The following is an 18464-nucleotide window of genomic DNA, read 5'->3' on the forward strand; positions in this document are numbered from 1 at the left end:
AAGGATTTAAACAACAATTAAAGTCACCACCCATTATTAACTTATATTCATTTAGATTAGGTAAAGAAGTAAATAAGGACTTTAAAAAATCGGGACAATCCACATTTGGAGCATAAACATTAACCATAGCAACCTTTTTGTTAAAAAGTAAGCCAGTAATTAACAGAAATCTACCATTCGGATCCAAAAAGATATCATGTTGGACAAATGCAATAGAGGAGTCAATAAAAATTGAAACTCCCTTTACTTTGGCATTCGAATTCGAATAATACTGTTGACCCCTCCAAAACCTAAAAAAGCGATAATTGTCCTCTTTCCTCACATGAGTTTCTTGTACAAAAATAATATGAGCATTAAGTCTTTGGAATACTTTGAAAATCTTTTTCCGTTTAATCGGATGGTTTAAGCCATTAGTATTCCAAGAGACAAAATTAATAGTCTGAGCCATATTTCTGAAATCAACCCTTTGGTATATAAAGGGTTAACCAAATTATGAACTCATGCACCCGGAAGTGACAACATCGCGGACATTTTTGTAGTTTAAAATCAGCCCAAATGAAAAAACTAAAAAAAACTAGTATAAGAACCATAAGATTTAGAAAAAGACCTCCCACCCCCCACCCAAGAAGAAAAAAGACCATCCCAGCCAGGGATAGGTTGGGAAAAAGGAAAAAGGAAACTAACTCTACCCCCATATATATCAGCAGAAGACAACTCCGTATATAAAGGATAAAATAAAGATCCACCCAAACTCTAAAGAAATAATAATCACTATACTAAAACCAAACTTCTTAATATAATTAATCGTAAAAAAAACAAAAAGAATATAATCACTAGTAACTTATAAATCGGGTTAAAAACCCAAACACCAAAAAAAAATTTAAACTGTGGTAAGAGATGCATTATAGGAAGAAGACGAGAGATTAAAAAATGGTGAAATCAAAAAAAAACTCAAAAATATTTTAAAGAAACCGCCATCTTAGTAAAAAAAATTCACCTTCAAAGGATTAATAATAATAACCAAAGATAAAGTACAGTGGTTGAAGTAAGTAAAATAACAAGTCCAAAAAAAACTTTAACTAGAGTATAAAATATGAAGTAAACCTACACCAATAGCCAAAAACAAAATCTGGTTTTGGAAATAAAAACCAACTTGCACGATCAAAATCACTCATTTATTAAGAATGAGAATCCGTAGCAGTAGGGAAGTTCTCATTCAGAAATCTTCTTGCTTCAGATGTAGAAAAAAAGACCTGCCGTGGTGCATTCGGAGGCAATATTCTGAGCTTCGCAGGGTATAAGAGCGTAGGTTTTAGATTTTTCTCATAACATTCAGACATCAGAGGTTTAAAAAGAAGCCTTGCCTTCATTACTTCTGGACTAAAATCTTCTACTAAACGGAAGCTGTGATCTTGAAATTTGACCATCCCTGCACGCCGAGCCACACGAATAAGTTGCTCTTTAACATGCACATAGTGAAATCGGACAATTACAACCGGTAGTTTAGCTGAAGCACTTGTTGATCGACGCATAATTCTGTGAGCGCGATCGAGTAATGGAGGACTGTCTGGAAATACAGAAGGGGAGTATCTATCTATCTATCTATCTTTAAAAGTTGAGCAAAGTACTTCGAGGGGTCCCCTTGTTCATTACCTTCCGGGAGACCAAGTATGTGTAGGTTCTGTCTTCTGGACCGATTCTCAAAGTCGACACTCTTGGCTTTAAGTGTTTCCACTTGTTTAATCGCCGAAAGTTCTGCTCCAGTTTTTCAATTATCAAATCTCGCTTCCGAGCGTCTTCTTGCAGAGTTGCGATTAGGGCTTGCTGCTGGTTAATTACTGAATCCGTTTTATCCATATAATCTTGAAAAGCCTTTATATCTTGTTTAAAAATTAGTCATTGTTCTTCAAATTTTTCATTTAAGATCTCCAATAACATTTCATAAGTCAATTCAGTACGTTTAGGATCAATCTGCTTTTTTCCGTTTCCGTTAGGATTTTTCCCAGTTTCTCACCCTTTAGATCTAAGAGCCATTTCTTCAAAAATTCACAATAAACTCTTAAAGATAAGTCCAAAAAAGTAGCAAGAATCTTTTGGTGTAGGTAAAAATAAGTTAAATAAGGGTGATCATAGGTTAAAAAAAGTAAAGGTTATGGAGCAAATCTGAAACAGTGCTCACTCCATGAGCGTCTCCTGCTGACCTCCAACCTACAGATTACTTTTATTCTCCAGTACATACAGGAGTACAAGAGGCATAGATAGAATAGACCACCAGTCCTTTCCTTAGGGCAGAAATGGCTCCTACAAGGGGGTGTGGAAGTTGCAGGAAGATAAGGGTGAACTTAATGTCCAGATCTGAGGGGAGATCTGATGGAGGTTGAAAACATTATGAGATACATCAGCTGAGTATACAAATGGTATCCTTTCCCCAGGATTGAAATGTCTAATACCAGACAGCATGAATTGAAGGGAGAGGGGATAGCTCCATAGGCAATGTGAGGGGGCAGGTGCTTTTTTTGACACACACACAGTGGTGGGTGCCTGGAATGCGCCACTTGGGGGTGATGGTTGAGGCAGATGCATTAGGGATTTTTAAAGACACATCCACATGAATGAGAGGAAAATGAAAGGATACAAACATTATATAGGCAGAGGAGATTAGTTTAGTTAGCCATTTTGATTACTAATTTAACCGGTTTGGCAAAACACTGTGGGCCAAAGGGTCTGCTCCTATGCTCTGTTGCAGAAAGAGTGCAGACAGCCCAGGCCTTTGAAGAGCATAGCTTCCCTTGAATAGCATTTTACACTTACTGGAGCCAAGATAAAGAATGTAACAGAAGAATGCAAAATACACACACCAACTAAGGAACAACTGCTTTACTAACTTCAAAGTATCATCAGTTATCACCTCTATTGTGAATGGCAATTGATCTTGCAAGTAACAAATTCAAACATACCCAATTTACCAAATGATCAATACCCATAATTGCTAGTCAAGTCTGTATAAAAATTGCATTTCTCTGTTAAGACTTTAGAAATGGTTCAGGGGCCATGCTGTTCTTGTGCACAAGTAAAATAAGGTATGATTGAGGAATGAGTGCAAATTGTCAGAATCCAGTTAATTGGTGACAACAGTTGGAGATTCCACCAAGATGGTTAACCCTTCAAAGTCCCATCACTGAACTGTTCCCACAACCTAATGGACTCACTTTCAAAGACATTTAATGGTCTCGATTTTACTGTTTACTTATTTATTATTATCTTTTGTATTTGCACTATTTGATGCCTTTTGTACATTTGGCCGTTTGTCCTGTTGGTTGCTGTCTTTCATTGGTTCTATTATCTTTTTCGGAATTACTGTGAATGCCCACAAGAAACAATCTCAGGATTGTATATTTGATAATAAATTTATTTTGAACCCTTGACTTTGTTATACAAGAGAAAGGAATTGAGTCCCAGTAGTTGATCAGTCCAAAATCCTAGGTAACACATGCAAAATGCTGGAGGAACTCAGCAAGCCAGGCAGCATCTATGGGAAAGAGTAAACCGTACACACTTTGGGCTGAGACCTTTCTTCAGGACGGAAAAGAAAGTGGAGAAGTGAGGGTAAGCAGATGGGGAGAGGGGAGGAAGATGTACACAGTTGCAGATGATAGGTGAAACTGGGAGAGGGGGAGGGGTGAAGTAAAGAGCTGGGAAATTGATTGGTGAAAGAGATAAATGACTGGAGGAGATGGAATCCGATAGGAGAGGGGTAGAAGACCATGGAAAAGGGGGAAGGCCAAGGAACACCAGAGGGAGAGGATGGGTAGGTAAAGAGAGAAGGTGAGAGGGGGAAATGAGAATGAAGTCAGATCTCATGGGAGCATGTTGAAGAGAGAGGTTGACCTGGACCGAGTTGAATCTTTGGAGCATATTAAAAAGAAGTTGCCTTGGGCAGGGTCCGATACCACAGGAGCACGTTAAAGACATTGCCCTGGACTGGGTCAGATCTTGTGGAAGCACATTAAAAAGGATACCCACACCAGGTTGAATTACATGAGAGCTCATTAAAAAGTTGTTTTGGGCCTAGTCAGGTCTCGCGGGAGCATGTTAAATGTGTGATTTTAAAAAAGGAATTCTATTGTTCATAGAGCCCATATGTCTAAATCTAAATTATCTCGATTTTACCCTAACATCAGTCCGCTTTGTGATAAATGCAAAAGGGGCGAGGCCTCTCTCATTCATATGCACTGGCTTTGTCCTAGCTTGGAGAAATTTTGGAAAGATGTCTTCATAACGTTATCGCATATTCTGAATCACCACCTAGAACCTAACCCTTTAATTGCTTTGTTCGGTTTCTGGGGTGAGACAGATTTATGTCTGAGTTCGACTAAGTGTTGAATATTATCTTTTGCCTCTCTCCTGGCTAGACGTTTAATCCTCCTTAGATGGAGAGATGTTGCCCCACCCACGCATGCTCAATGGCTTAACGATATTATGGCCTGCTTAGACTTTGAAAAAATTCATTATTCAGTTCTTAATTCGGATTTAAAGTTCCATAAGGTCTGGGGACCTTTTATTGAGTACTTTCATAACCTTCCTCTTGACTAAGGTTTTTTTTCGGTCCCTTGCTTTCAGCTCCTTTTTTTTGTTGGTAGTAGGCATTAATATCTTCTGTTGCTAAGTGTATTTACAGTTTTGGGGGTTTGATTGTCCTGATTTATATTCTCTATATTGTGCTGTGGTTGGTCTGGAGTTTTTTTTTGTTGCGGGGCTTGGGGAGGATACTAATTTTACATGTCTTCAATTTGGGTGCTTTCTCAATTATCTTTCTTTGTATCATATTATTATTGTATGTTTATTTTTGCACTGTATTAATGTTCATTTTGATCTGGGTTTTTTTTTATCTGTAGCTATGTAGAAAATGTATTTAAAAAAACTAATAAAAAAAATAAAATAAAAAAGGAATTCTGAAATGAGTGTGTGTCCTTCATGAAAGGATTAATATGAGCCCAGTGTTGGAGATGTTAGGTAATGACACTGCTTAGCACTGCATGGTACAAGCCATGCCACCTATAACAAAATTGTGGCAATCCACATTGTGGCTCTTTGATGAGTCAGAAAGCTGTATATTTGATTGTAGCATCTTCTATTGGGTCAACTAAAGGTGGTATTGTCCTTTTTTAAACAGATATTTTATGATCACAAGACTCTATTGGACATTAATAACTTAAAATACTTTTGGGTCTACCACATCAGTTAAGTAGCTCGTTGGTTAAGAAACTGAAGGAGCTGGACTTGGCGCAAATTGTGCTGCTGTCTGCATCAGACAGGTGTCATGAAGGCCATGTGCAGTGATTGTCTTAGTTACTTTTCTTATGATCGCAAGAACCTGTTGGACATTGTTAACGTGGAATGCTGCAAGTCCGAATCACTGGCAGATGGGGAGGAAGCTGCGTGGCCTCGGTTGTATCAAGGACTGGACCTCCAACTATGGTATCGCTTGTTTAGAGTTGCCCAGGGGAGAGGCATCAGAATCAGTGTGATCCATCAGAATGCTGGGGGCATTGTGGTGCACCATCCAAGCTGGAGTCAGTGCTGCCCCCCAGAGGTCGCTTGGCTGAAGACAAGCTGTAATGTGTACGACGGCACACTACTGCAACATTCCTGGACTTGGGGACTTGGACTATTTTTTCGTGAGACTATAAATTACCGATAACATAGCTTGCTTGCTACCTTATATGTGCTACATGTGCCTTGCGCTATATGTGACTGTAGAGGGAGACAGAGTAGAAAGGCTTTGGCTCAACGGAGCTTAGGCGATAATGGGTCGAGGTGAGGTACATTCCCTGTGTAGAATACAAACAGGAAGTATGTGTGTGAGGCCAGTGTTCTGTGCTTGGTGTCAGGTGTGGGAAGTCCTGGAGACACCCAGCCTCCTAGACGGTCACATCTGCACCAGGTGTGTCGAGCTGCAGCTCCTTAAGGACCGTGTTAGGGAACTGGAGATGCAACTCGATGACCTTCGTCAGGTCAGGGAGTGAGGAGGTGATAGAAAGGAGCTATAGGCAAGTAGTCACACCGGGACCTCAGGAGACAGATAAGTGGGTTACAGTCAGGAGAGGGAAGGACAGGAGTCAGATGCTAGAGAGTACCCGTGTCTGTCCCCCTTAACGATAAGTACTCTTATTTGAGTACTGTTGGGTGGAACGACCTACCTGGGGGAAGCAATAGTGGTCGCGCCTCTGGCACAGAGTCTGGCCCTGTGGCTCAGAAGGGTGGGGAAAGGAAGAGGATGCCAGCAGTGATAGGGGACTCTATAGTTAGGGGGGTTCAGACAGGCGATTCTGTGGATGCAGAAAAGAAACACGGATGGTAGTTTGCCTCCCAGGTGCCAGGGTCCGGGACATTTCTGATCGCGTTCACAATAGTGGGAAGGAGAATAGCTAGGTCGTAGTACGTACTGGTACCAACGACATAGGTAGGAAAAGGGAGGAGGTCTTGAAAACAGACTACAGGGAGTTAGGAAGGAAGTTGAAAAGCAGGACCTCAAAAGGTAATAATCTCAGGATTACTGCCTGTGCCACGTGACAGTGAGTGTAGTAATAGAGTGAGGTGGAGGATAAATGTGTGGCTGAGGGATTGGAGCAGGTGGCAGGGATTCAGATTTCTGGATCATTGGGACCTCTTCTGGGACAGGTGTGACCTGTACAAAAAAGGCGAGTTGCACTTGAATCCCAGGGGGACCAATATCCTGGCGAGGAGGTTTGCTAAGGCTGTTCGGGAGAGTTTAAACTAGAATTGCTGAGGGTGGAAACAGAACTGAAGATGGAGGAAGAGGCAGTTGGCTCACAAATAGAGAAAGCTTGGAGACAGTGCGAGAGGGAGGATAAGCAGGTGATAGAGAAGGGACGCGCTCAGACCGATGGTTTGAGATGTGTCTATTTTAATGCAAGGAGCATTCTGAACAAAGTGGATGAGCTTAAAGTGTGGATCAGTACTTGGAGCTATGATGCTGTGGCCATTACAGAGACTTGGATGGCTTGGGGTTATGAGTACCAGGCTTTAGATGTTTCAGAAAGGACAGGGTGGGAGGCAAGAGATTGGGGCGTGGCACTGTTGATCAGAGGTAGTGTCACGGCTGCAGAAAAGGAGGAAGTCATGGAGGGATTGTCTACAGAGTCTCTATGGGTGGAAGTTAGGAACAGGAAGGGGTCAATAACTCTACTGGGTGATTTTTTTTATAGACCACCCAATAGAAACAGGGACATCAAGGAGTAGATAGGGAGACAGATTCTGGAAAGGTGTAATAATGACAGGGTTGTCGTGGTGGGAGATTTTAATTTCCCAAAATATTGATTGGCATCTCCCTGGAGCAAGGGGTTTAGATGGGGTGGAGTTTGTTACGTGTGTTCAGGAAGGTTTCTATAAACAATATGTAGATAAGCCTACAAGAGAAAAGGCTGTATTTGATCTAGTATTGGGAAATGAATCTAGTCAGGTGTCAGATAGTGAGTCTTACTTCAGTGGGTGGTAAGCTGATGGAAAAGATCCTGAGGGGCAGGATTCATGAACATTTGGAGGAGGATAATATGATCAGGAATAGTCAGCATGGCTTTGTCAAGGGCAGGTCCTGCCTTATGAGTCTGATTGAGTTTTTTGAGGATGTGACTAAACACATTGATGAAGGAAGAGCAGTACACGTAGTGTATATGGATTTCAGCAAGGCATTTGATAAGGTACCCAAATGCAAGGCTTATTGAGAAAGTAAGGAGGCATGGGATCCAAGGGGGACATTGCTTTGTGGATCCAGACCTGATGAAGAGTCTTGACCAAAAACATCAGTTGTTTATTCATTTCCATAGATGCTGCCTGACCTGGTGAACTCCTCCACCATTTGTGTGCGTTGCTCTAGAGTGCAGACAGCCCAGGCAAGAAGGGCACAACTACCCTTTGCACAGCAGATTACACTTACTGGAGACAAGATAAGAAACATACAACACACACACACACACACACACACACACACACACACACACACACACACACACACACACCAATTGCTTTACTAACTTCAAAGGTCATCGATTGTCAGTTTGCAGATTGACTTATAACACCTCTATTGTGAACAGCAGTTGATCTTGCAAGTAAGAAAATTCAAACATACCCAGTTTACCAAATGGTCAATATCCGTAACTACTAATCAGTTCTGAATAAAACTGCTTTTCTCTGCTTGGAATTTAGAACAGTGTGGTGACAGTGGCCAGTGCGAGTTTTCAGAGTCCAGTTAATTGGCAACAGCAGGTGGCAGGATTTTTTGATGGGAGGAAAATATAGGGGGGATGTCAGAGGTAGGTTTTTTTTTAAAACACAGAGTGGTGGATGGGTGGAACATGCTATCAGGCTGATGGTAGAGGCAGATACGTTAGGAACATTGAAGCAACTCATTAACAGACACATGGATGATTTAAAAAATGGAGAACTATATAGGAAGGAAAGGTTAGACTGATTTTAGAGTAGGTTAAATTGTGTACTGTGCTGCTGTGTTCCATGTTCTAGTCAGTGGCTGTGCAAAGTTACAATGATAGAGCTGATCAAGCCTGCATGGCTAAAATAATGATGGCTTTGATCTTAGAGAAAAAACACTGAGGGTGGGAAGTAGCTGGAAATAATGCTTGAGACCTTCCAGTATTATTGCACTTTTTAGAGTTCTGATTTTATAACAAAACAGAAAAAAATTATTAAATTCCCTGGGTCGATGTAAGTTCATGTTGTGTGACCTTTGCACACTTGACTTAAGGAGAATCGATGGCTCAGCAGTTTTGCCCCTCTCCTACCCTCTTCCGCCTGGAGAGGCCAGATATACAGACAGCCAATCTCAAACCAGGCTGTTGAGGGCCACCACATCTGACCTCAATAACAGAGACATGAACCAGATAAACTTCAGAAATTTAGATGTCAAATATATTACATATTTTAAAGAACTGATATACTTAACAACAACTACACACAATCTAGGGACTCACTTACAAGGACTCTTCATCTTATGCTTTTGATATTTATCACTTTTTTTTCCTTTCGTATTTGCAGTTGGTTGTCTTTTGCGCACTGGTTGTCCACCCTATTGAATGTGGTCTTTCATTGATTCTATCAGGGTTATATTGAGTATGCCCATAAGAAAATGAATCTCAGGGTTGTATATCGTGACATATACAGCGTCTATAAAATATATTCACCACGTCCCCTCCCCCCCCCCGGGAAGTTATCCTGTTTTATAACATCGAATCACATGGATTTAATTTGGTTTTTTTGGAACAGAAAAACTCTTTTGTGTCAAAGTGAAAACAGATTTCTACAAAGTGATCTAAATTAATTACAAATATAAAACCCAAAAAATTGATTGCTTAAGTATTCACCCCCTTTAATATGACACATCAATTCATCACTGATGCAGGTAATTAGTTTTAGAAGTTACATAATTAGATAAATACAGATCTGTTTGTGGAGACCTGTATGCAGACAAGGTGTTTCAATCGATGGTAGTAGAACTACACCCATACCTGGAAGGTTCCACTGCTGATGAATCAGTGTCTTGGCAAAAACTACACCATGAGGACATAAGAACTCCGTGAAAAGGTTATTGAAAAGCACAAATCAGGAGATGAAAATTTCAATGACACTGAGTATCCCTTAAGAGTACAGTTAATTCAATCATCAAGAATGGAAAGAATATGACACAGCTGTAAAGCTGCCAAGAGTAGGCCATCCTCAAAAACTGAACGACCATGCAAAGAGGAGACTAGTGAGGGAGGCCACCAAGAGACCAATGACAACAAGCTTCAGTGGTTAAGATGTAAGAGAATGCGCAAACAAAAGGTGACCAGGTGCTTCACCAATTGCAGCTTTATGGGACAGTGGCAAAGAGAAAGCCACTGCTGAAAATTTTCAGTTGAAATCTTGGCTAAGAGTTTCCCAGAAGGCATGTGGGAGATTCTGACGCCAGCTGGAAGAAGTTTCTATGGTCTGATCATACTAAAATTGAGCATCTTGGCCATCAGATAAACACTATGTTTAACATAAGTCAAACACCACATACCATCAAAAACACACCATCCCTACCGTGAAGAATGTTGATGCCTACATCATGTTGTGGTGATACTTCACCGCAGCAGACTCTGGAAGGCTTGTGAGGGTAGAGGGTAAAATGAATGCAGCAAAATACTAGGAAATTGGGAGGAAAACCTGATGCAGTTTGCAAGAGAACTGTGATTTAGGAGAAGATTTGTTTTCCAGCAGGACAATGACCCCAAGCATAAAGCCAAAACTACACAGGAATGGCTTAAAAACAACATCGTTAATGTGCTGGAGTGGCCAAGTTGGAGTCCAGACCTCAATCCAATTGAGAATTTGTGACTTGAAAAGGGCTGTTCACTCACAATTCCCATGCAATCTGCCAGAGCTTGAGCAGTGTTGTAAAGGAGAATGGGGGAAAATTGCAGTGTGTCCAGATGTGCAAAGTTGATAGAGACCTATCCACACAGACACAAGGCTGTAATTACTACCAAAGGTACATCAACTAAATAGTGGCCTGAAGGGTGTGAATACTAATGCAATCAATTATTTTGTGTTTTATCAATTAACACACACAAAATGCTGGAGGAACTCAGCAGGTCAGGCAGCATTTATGGAAGAGTACAGTCGATGTTTCAGGCAGAGATCCTTCGGCAGGTCTGGAGAAAAAAAGCTGAGGAATAGATTCTAAAAGGTGGGGGGGAACACAAGGTGATAGTTGAAACCTGAAGAGCGAAGGATAACGTAAAGAGCTGGGAAGTTGATTGGTGAAAGAGACAGAAGGCCATGGAAGAAAGAAAAAGGAGGGGAGGAGCACCAGAGAGGGGCAGGGGGCATTACCAGAAGTTCAAAAATTCAATGATTCTTTCATCAGGTTGGAAGTTGCCCAGACAGAATATAAGGTGTTGTATCTCCAACCTGAGTGTGGCCTCATCACGACAGTGGAGTCCATGAATAGAAATATCGGAATGGGAATGGGAAGTGGAATTAAAATGGGTGGTCACTGGGAGATCCCACCTCTCCTGGTAGATGCTTGGTGAAGCAGTCTCCCAATCAATGTCAGGTCTCACCGATATACTAGAGGCCACACCGGGAGCACCAGACACAGTATATGACCCCAAAAGACTCACAGGTAAAGCGTTGCCTCACCTGTATGGACTGTTTAAGGCCCCGAATGGTAGTGAAGGAGATGTAGAGGCACTTGTTCTGCTTGCAAGGATAAGTGCCAGGAGGGAGATCAGTGGGGTTGTAAGGATGTGTGCAGCACAACTGGCAAGTGCGTTTACAGACATTTTTAATCTCTCCCTCTCCCAGTGTAAAGTGCCCTCCTGCTTCAAATTATCCAACATTGTCCCTGTATCAAAAAAGACCAAGGTAACAGGCCTGAACGACTGGCGTCCTGTCGCACTCATCTCAATAATAAGCAAATGCTTTGAGAGGCTGGTCAAGGGTTACACCTGCAGCTTGCTACCACCCAAACTGGACCCCAAACAATTTGCCTACCGACACAAACGATCAACAGATGACGCAATAGTCACTGCTCTACATACCGTCCTTACACATCTGGAGAAGAAGGATGTTTATGTGAGAATGCTGTTCTTGGACTACAGTTCAGTACTGTTAAGTAGCCAGTAACTGGGTTGTCAAACCAGCAGAAATGGAACACTCGTTACAGTCTGTAATTACTAGAAACTAATAAAGTTGATTAGTAAATTAAGTAATACAGTACACTAAATGCAAGGATAGAAATGTAACAGGTTAGCAATGATAATATACACATAGACACAGAAATATGGGAATAGAAATCAGCCAAGCTCTATCAAAGTCTAGGGGTAAATGATCAGTCTTCAAGTGAAGCAGAGTTCAGTTCAGTTTAGTGTAGTTCGAGGTAGTTGTTGTGGTACCGTTGGAGAGAGAGTGAGAAATACAGCTGAAATTTCAGGCAAACCTTCCGTTGTCTTCTTGTCCCGCTGCGGTCACCGACTGTGACCCCTCCGTTCCAGATGCGACCGCTGTCCCGTTGTGGTCACCAACTGTGACCCCTCCGTTCCAGATGCAACCGTTCTTCTGTGGTGAACCCGTCACCCAGCCAAGGGTGGACACACAACAGGTCCCCACCAGTCGTACCTTTACACCCTGTGAGCCTCTGGCCGATTCCCGTGAATCAGTCCTCCAAACTTCCACCAACTTGTGGGGGCACAATGCTCTCTTCAGGGTCTCGTGGCGTGTCTGCCTGTATCTTAGCAAACCCGCTATTTTATCCCCCCCCCCCCCGATGGGGTATCAACTTCACCACTTCCTGTTGTCTCAGCAGGAGTGTTAACGAGCAGTTCATGTTCAAAGCAAATGTCCATGGCAGTATCAGTGCAGATGCCAAAATACTGAATTATGTGTCTCTCTCTCGTTATCCCTCTCATTAGCATTTTGAATGGCTCTCTCTTATTAGCAGCATCTGTTCTGCAGCTCTGCTTGGCTTCTCACATAACAGTACTCAACACCTAATGCCATCCAGGCTCAACAGGAAGCTCAGAGACCTCGGCCTTGACCCTGCCTTGTGCAACTGGATCCTGGACTTCCTGTCAGATCGCTGGCAGGTGGTAAAAGTGGGATCCCTCACCCTCACCCCTCTGACTCTCAATGCAGGAGCACCTCAGGGCTGTGTACTAAGTCCCCTCCCTTACTCCCTGTATACCCATGACTGTCACCACCCACAGCTCCAATCTGCTAATTAAATTTGTCTTATCTCAAACAATAACGAGGTGGCCTATAGGGAAGAAGTCATCTCTCTGACATAGTGGTGTCAAGAAAACCACCTCTCCCTCAATGTCGCAAAAACAAAGGAGATGGTTGTGGATTACAGGAGGAATGGAGATGGGCTAACCCCTATTGACATCAATGGATCTGGTGTTGAGAGGGTAAACAGCTTTCAGTTCCTCGGCATCCACATCAGAGGATCTCACATGGTCTGTACACACCAGCTGTCTGGTAAAAAAGGCACAACAGTGCCTCTTTCACCTCAGACAGTTGAAGAAGTTTGGTATGGGCCCCCAAATCCTAAGAACTTTCTACAGGGGCAAACTGAGACCATCCTGACTGGCTGCATCACTGCCTGGTATGGGAACTGTACGTCCCTCAATCGCAGGACTCTGCAGAGAGTGGTGCAGACAGCCCAGCGCATCTGTAGTTATGAACTTCCCATGATTCAGGACATTTACAAAGACAGGTGTGAGAAAAGGGCCCACAGGATCATTGGGGACCCAAGTCACCCCAACCACAATCTATTCCAGCTGCTACCATCCGGGACACAGTACCGCAGCTTCTTCCACCAGGCCATCAGACTGATTAACTCACGCTGATTTGAGTATATTTCTATGTTACATTGATTGTTCTATGTATTATCAATTACTATGATTGCACATTTAGATGGAGATGTAATGTAAAGATTTTTTACTCATGTATGTGAAGGGGGTAAGAAATGGACAAGGGAGTCCCATAGTGAATGATCTTTGCAGAAAGCAAATATTTGTAATTAATTTAGATCACCCTTTAGGGATCTTTTTCACTTTGTCATGAAAGAGTCTTTTTCTGTTGATCAGTCAGAAAAGCCAAATTAAACCACAGTGATTCAACATTGTAAAACAATAAAACATGAAAACTTCTAAGGCGGGGTGAATACTTCGTAATAGGCACTGCATGTACTTTGATAATAAACTTAAAACGTTGAACATAATACCTTTGGATATTCCAAATTTCTTCCGTTCTCACCAGATGGTCCATTGTACGGGTTTTCCATTAGTAGTTTCTTCAATTTCTTCAGTTTGGGCCGTGATCTCTTCAACTCCCAGTAGCTTTTAGCAAAACCAAAAATCTGTATCAATTGCAACACAGAAAATCAAGAACACTGTATAACATTTGGATTTCTTTCTTAAAGTAAGAATTGGCTATCTTTGAATTATTAATATATGTAATCTCAGTTAATTAATCCATTAAGAGTTCAAATCTCTAGATGGAAGATTAAACTCATTTCTATTAATTAAACACATTACTCATTTAAACTACAGTATAAACCAATTCATTTAGAACTGTCCTATAAGACAGAAAGCCCACAGCCTTTACCGACAGCCACTCAAGAAGACACCACTTTGTCAAAGCGGTCTGGGAATAGTAAAAAATTACTGGCTTTGCTTGCATAAGCAACATATGCAAAACGCTGAAAGAATTCAGCAGGTCAGGCAGCATCGTGGTGGAAAATAAGCAGTAAGATTTCAGACCGAGATCCTTTATCGGTACTGGAAAAGAAGGGGCCTGAAGCCAGAATTTACCCTCCTCCATAGTCTGTCTTCTGCCCCCTTCCTTTCCATCCCTGAAGGGTCTCAGCCCAAAACTTTGACTGTTTATTCCTCTCTGGCAGGAAATTACATCACCCCACCATCACAAGACCATTACATCATACTCACCAGATATTCAATTACATCATGGTCAGAAGACAGTCACAAGATACCCATGGGGTATGTAACAGGCCATTCAGCCCATCAAATCTGCTCCACCATTCCATCATAATGGATTTATTATCCCTCTGAACCACCGAAACGTTGACTGCTTCTTTCAACGGATGCTGCCCGACCTGCTGAGTTCATCCAGCTTTTTGTACGTCTTGATTTGACCACAGCATCTGCAGTGTACTTTGTGTTTACATTCTCCTGCATTCTCTCTGTTACCTTTGATACCCTCTCAAGAAACTATCAACCTTCGCTTTAAGTATACCCAATGGCCTCAACAGCCATCATCAGCCAGTTGCTTGTTGGCGATGGAGCCAAACTTGTGCACGTTGCTGCCTGCTGCATCAACCCAAGGAGGAAGGCGTCAGAATCAGAATCCCATTGAATATCAACGGCATGAAATTTATTATTATGAGGTAGCTCGATATATTTATAATGTTAAGTAGTGCAAAACAGAAGTAGCAAGGTAGCACTTGTAGGTTCAAAGTTCATTCAGAAATCTGATGACAAAGGGGAAGAAGCTATTCCTGAACTGTTGACAGTGTGCCTTCAGGATTCCGTACTTCCTCCACGATGGTGGCAATGAGAAGAGGGCTTGTCCAGGGTGATGGGGTCCTTAATGATGGATGCTAACTTTTTGAGGCATCGCTGTTTGAAGATGTCCTGGATGATGGGGAGGCTAGTACCCATGATGAGCTGACCGAGTTCACAACTTCCTGCACCTTTTTTAAATCCTGTGCAGTAGCCCCAATCGCCACCATACTCACTGGTGATGTAGCCCATAGAATGTTCTCTATGGTACACCTATGGTATCTCTATGGTACACCTGTAGAAATTTGTGAAAGTCTTTGGTTAAAAAAAAACAAATCTCCTCAAACTCCGAATGAAGTGTAGCCACTGTTGTGCCTTCTTTATAACTGCATCGATATGTTGGGCCCAGGATAGTTCACTGAAGTCCTTGAGGAAAGGAATCCTGCTGTCCTTATCTGGTCTGGCCGATATGCGACTCCAGACCCGCCGCAATGTGGTTGAGTCTTAAATGCCCTCTGAAATGGCCTAGCAAGCCATTCAGTTGTATCTAGCCACTAAAAAGAAAATAATAAGGAATGAACCCGGATGACAGCGGCAAAACCAGCCCCGTCGATGCTGCAAAGTCCTCCTTACTAACATCTAGGGACTTGTGCCAAAGCTAGGAGCTTTCACAGACTAGTCAAGCAACAGTCTGACATAGTTGTACTAACAGAATCATACCTTACGGTTAACATTCTGGACTCCACCATCACCATTCCTGGGTATGTACTGTCTCACTGGAAGGAGAGACCTAGCAGAAGTGATGGCACTGTCATGTACAGTAGAGAGGGAGTTGCCCTGGCAACTTTCAACAGCAACTCTGGACCCCATGGAGTCTCATGGCACCAGGTTAAACATTGATAAGGAAACTTCCTGCTGAATACCACGTACTGTCCTCCATCAGCTGATGAATCAGTACTTCTCCATGTTGAGCAGCACTTGGAGGAGGCACTGAGGGTGGCAACGGCACAGAATATACTCTGGGTGGGGGACTTCAATGTCCATCACCAAGACTGGCTTGGTAGTACCACCACAGACCGAGCTGGTTGGGTCCTACTGGACACAGCTACTAGACTGAGAGGACCACAAGAGGAAAAACAACACACTTGATCTCATTCTCACCAAGCTGCCTGCCATGGAAGCATCTGTCCAAGACAGCACTGGTAGAAGTGACCATTGCACAGTATTTATGGAGACCAAATCCTGTCTCCACATTGAAGAAACCCTCCATTGCACTGGTGTGCTAAATGGAATAGACTTCAAATAGATTTTAAATTGCTGCAAGAGGCGGAGAGGGAAGAGGTAAAAGAAGCTCAAAGAGAAGCTGCTTTTTTAAAAAATGATCGCGTCAAAGATGCTAGACTGCGCAGGCACGTGACGTAGCGCGCCAAAGGTTTAAAAAGAAAGACGGCCATATACAGCGGCCATCGTCGGAGTGGACTGAGGCAGAGTGGGTCAGCTTTGGCTCAATCAGGCTTCGGCGAGAACAGGCAGAGGCGAGGTTTGAATGGGGCACAGTTGCGCAAGCGTGTGAAAGTCGGCCTGTGACGCAGGGGGAGAATTTAAATAGCAAGCAGAGGCTGAGTACGAGCTTCACTCCAGGTGAGGTAAGGCCAGGTAAGCTCCTTTAATTAATCTAATTAGATCAGGAGTAGGTAATGGAGGCAGCAATTAAGGCAGTTGAATGCTCTGTTTGCAGTATGTGGGAAGTCAGGGCGAGCACAGCTGTCCCTGATGACTACACCTGCAAAAGGTGCATCCAGCTGCAGCTCCTGACAAATCATGTTAGGGAACTGGAGCTGGAGCTGGATGAACTTTGGATCATTCGGGAGGCACAGGCAGAAATAGACAGGAGTTTCAGGGAGATAGTCACCCCAAGGAGTCAGGAGACAGGTAGTTGGGTGACTGTCAGGAGAGGGAAGGGGAAGAGACAGGAAGAGCAGAGCACCCCTGTGGCCATTCCCATCAACAATAAGTATACCGTTTTGGATACTGTTGGTGGGGACGACCTGCCAGGGAGAAGTTGCAGTGGTTGCGTCTCTGACACCAAGACTGGACCCTCAGCTCAGAAGGGAAGGAGGGAAAAGAGGAGAGCAGTACTGATAGGGGATTTGATAGTTAGGGGGACAGATAGGAGGTTCTGTGGAAGAGATTGAGAATCCCGGATGGTCTTTTGCCTCCCTGGTGCCAGAGTCCGCGATATCTCGGATCGAGTTCTTAGTATTCTCAAGAGGGAGGGTGAGCAGCCGGATATAGTGGTCCATGTCGAAAGAAAAGGACAGTGAAGTTCTTTGTACTGTTAGAGATAAACAGAGAGGAAGAGGTGGAGAATTTCTTAAATGCATTTATTTTAATGCTAGGAGCATTGTTAAGAAAGGTGGATGAGCTTAGAGCATGGATTGATACCTGGAAATATGATGTTGTAGCTATTAGTGAAACATGGTTGCAGGAGGGGTGTGATTGACAATTAAAAATTCCTGGATTTTGTTGCTTCAGGTGTGATAGAATCGGAGGGACAAGAGGGGGAGCTGTTGCGTTGCTTGTCAGAGAAAATATTACAGCGGTGCTTTGGCAGGATAGATTAGAGGGCTCGTCTAGGGAGACTATTTGGGTGGGATTGAGGAATGGGAAAGGTGTAGTAACACTTATAGGGGTGTATTATAGACCACCTAATGGGGAATGAGAATTGGAGCAGCAAATTTGCAAGGAGATAGCAGATATTTGTAGTAAGCACAGGGTTGTGATTGTGGGAGATTTTAATTTTCCACACATAGACTGGGAAGCCCATACTGTAAAAGGGATGGATGACTTGGAGTTTGTAAAATGTGTGCAGGATAGTTTTTTGCAGCAATACATAGAGGTACCAACTAGAGAAGGGGCAGTGTTGGATCTCCTGTTAGGGAATGAGATAGGTCGGGTGACACAGGTATGTGTTGGGGAGCACTTTGGGTCCAGTGATCACAATACCATTAGTTTCAATATAATTATGGAGAAGGATAGGACTGGACCCAGGGTTGAGATTTTTGATTGAAGAAAGGCTAACTTTGAGGAGATTCGAAAGGATTTAGGAGAGAATTGGGACAATTTATTTTATGGGAAGGAAGTAATAGAGAAATGGTGGTCATTTAAAGGTGAAATTTTGAGGGTACAGAATCTTTATGTTCCTGTTAGGTTGAAAGGAAAGGTTAAAAGTTTGAGAGAGCCATGGTTTTCAAGAGATATTAGAAACTTGGTTAGGAAAAAGAGAGATATCTACAATAAATATAGGCGGCATGGAGTAAATGAGGTGCTCCAGGAATATAAAGAATGTAAAAAGAATCTTAAGAAAGAAATTAGAAAAGC

The 18464-nt window shown here is 42.6% G+C and overlaps 1 protein-coding gene across 2 annotated transcripts in view; it reads right to left on the reverse strand.

Annotated features, from left to right (window-relative positions):
• Positions 1-18464, reverse strand: part of dscc1 (DNA replication and sister chromatid cohesion 1) — a 91032-nt gene that overhangs the window by 35984 nt on the left and 36584 nt on the right. Inside the window, exons 1-2 of one of the 2 annotated variants that reach the window (XM_073028111.1) lie at positions 14170-14307; positions 13787-13921 (exon numbers count right to left, since the gene is read on the reverse strand). In XM_073028111.1, coding sequence (XP_072884212.1) covers positions 13787-13921; positions 14170-14292 — 258 coding nt within the window. In that variant the 5' untranslated portion in view covers positions 14293-14307. Of the gene's footprint in view, positions 1-13786; positions 13922-14169; positions 14308-18464 lie in introns of those variants that run through there. The other variant, XM_073028042.1, reaches the window with a different exon arrangement.

This window comes from Hemitrygon akajei, chromosome 1 (assembly GCF_048418815.1).
Source record: "Hemitrygon akajei chromosome 1, sHemAka1.3, whole genome shotgun sequence".
NCBI classification, from domain to species: Eukaryota; Metazoa; Chordata; class Chondrichthyes; order Myliobatiformes; family Dasyatidae; genus Hemitrygon; species Hemitrygon akajei.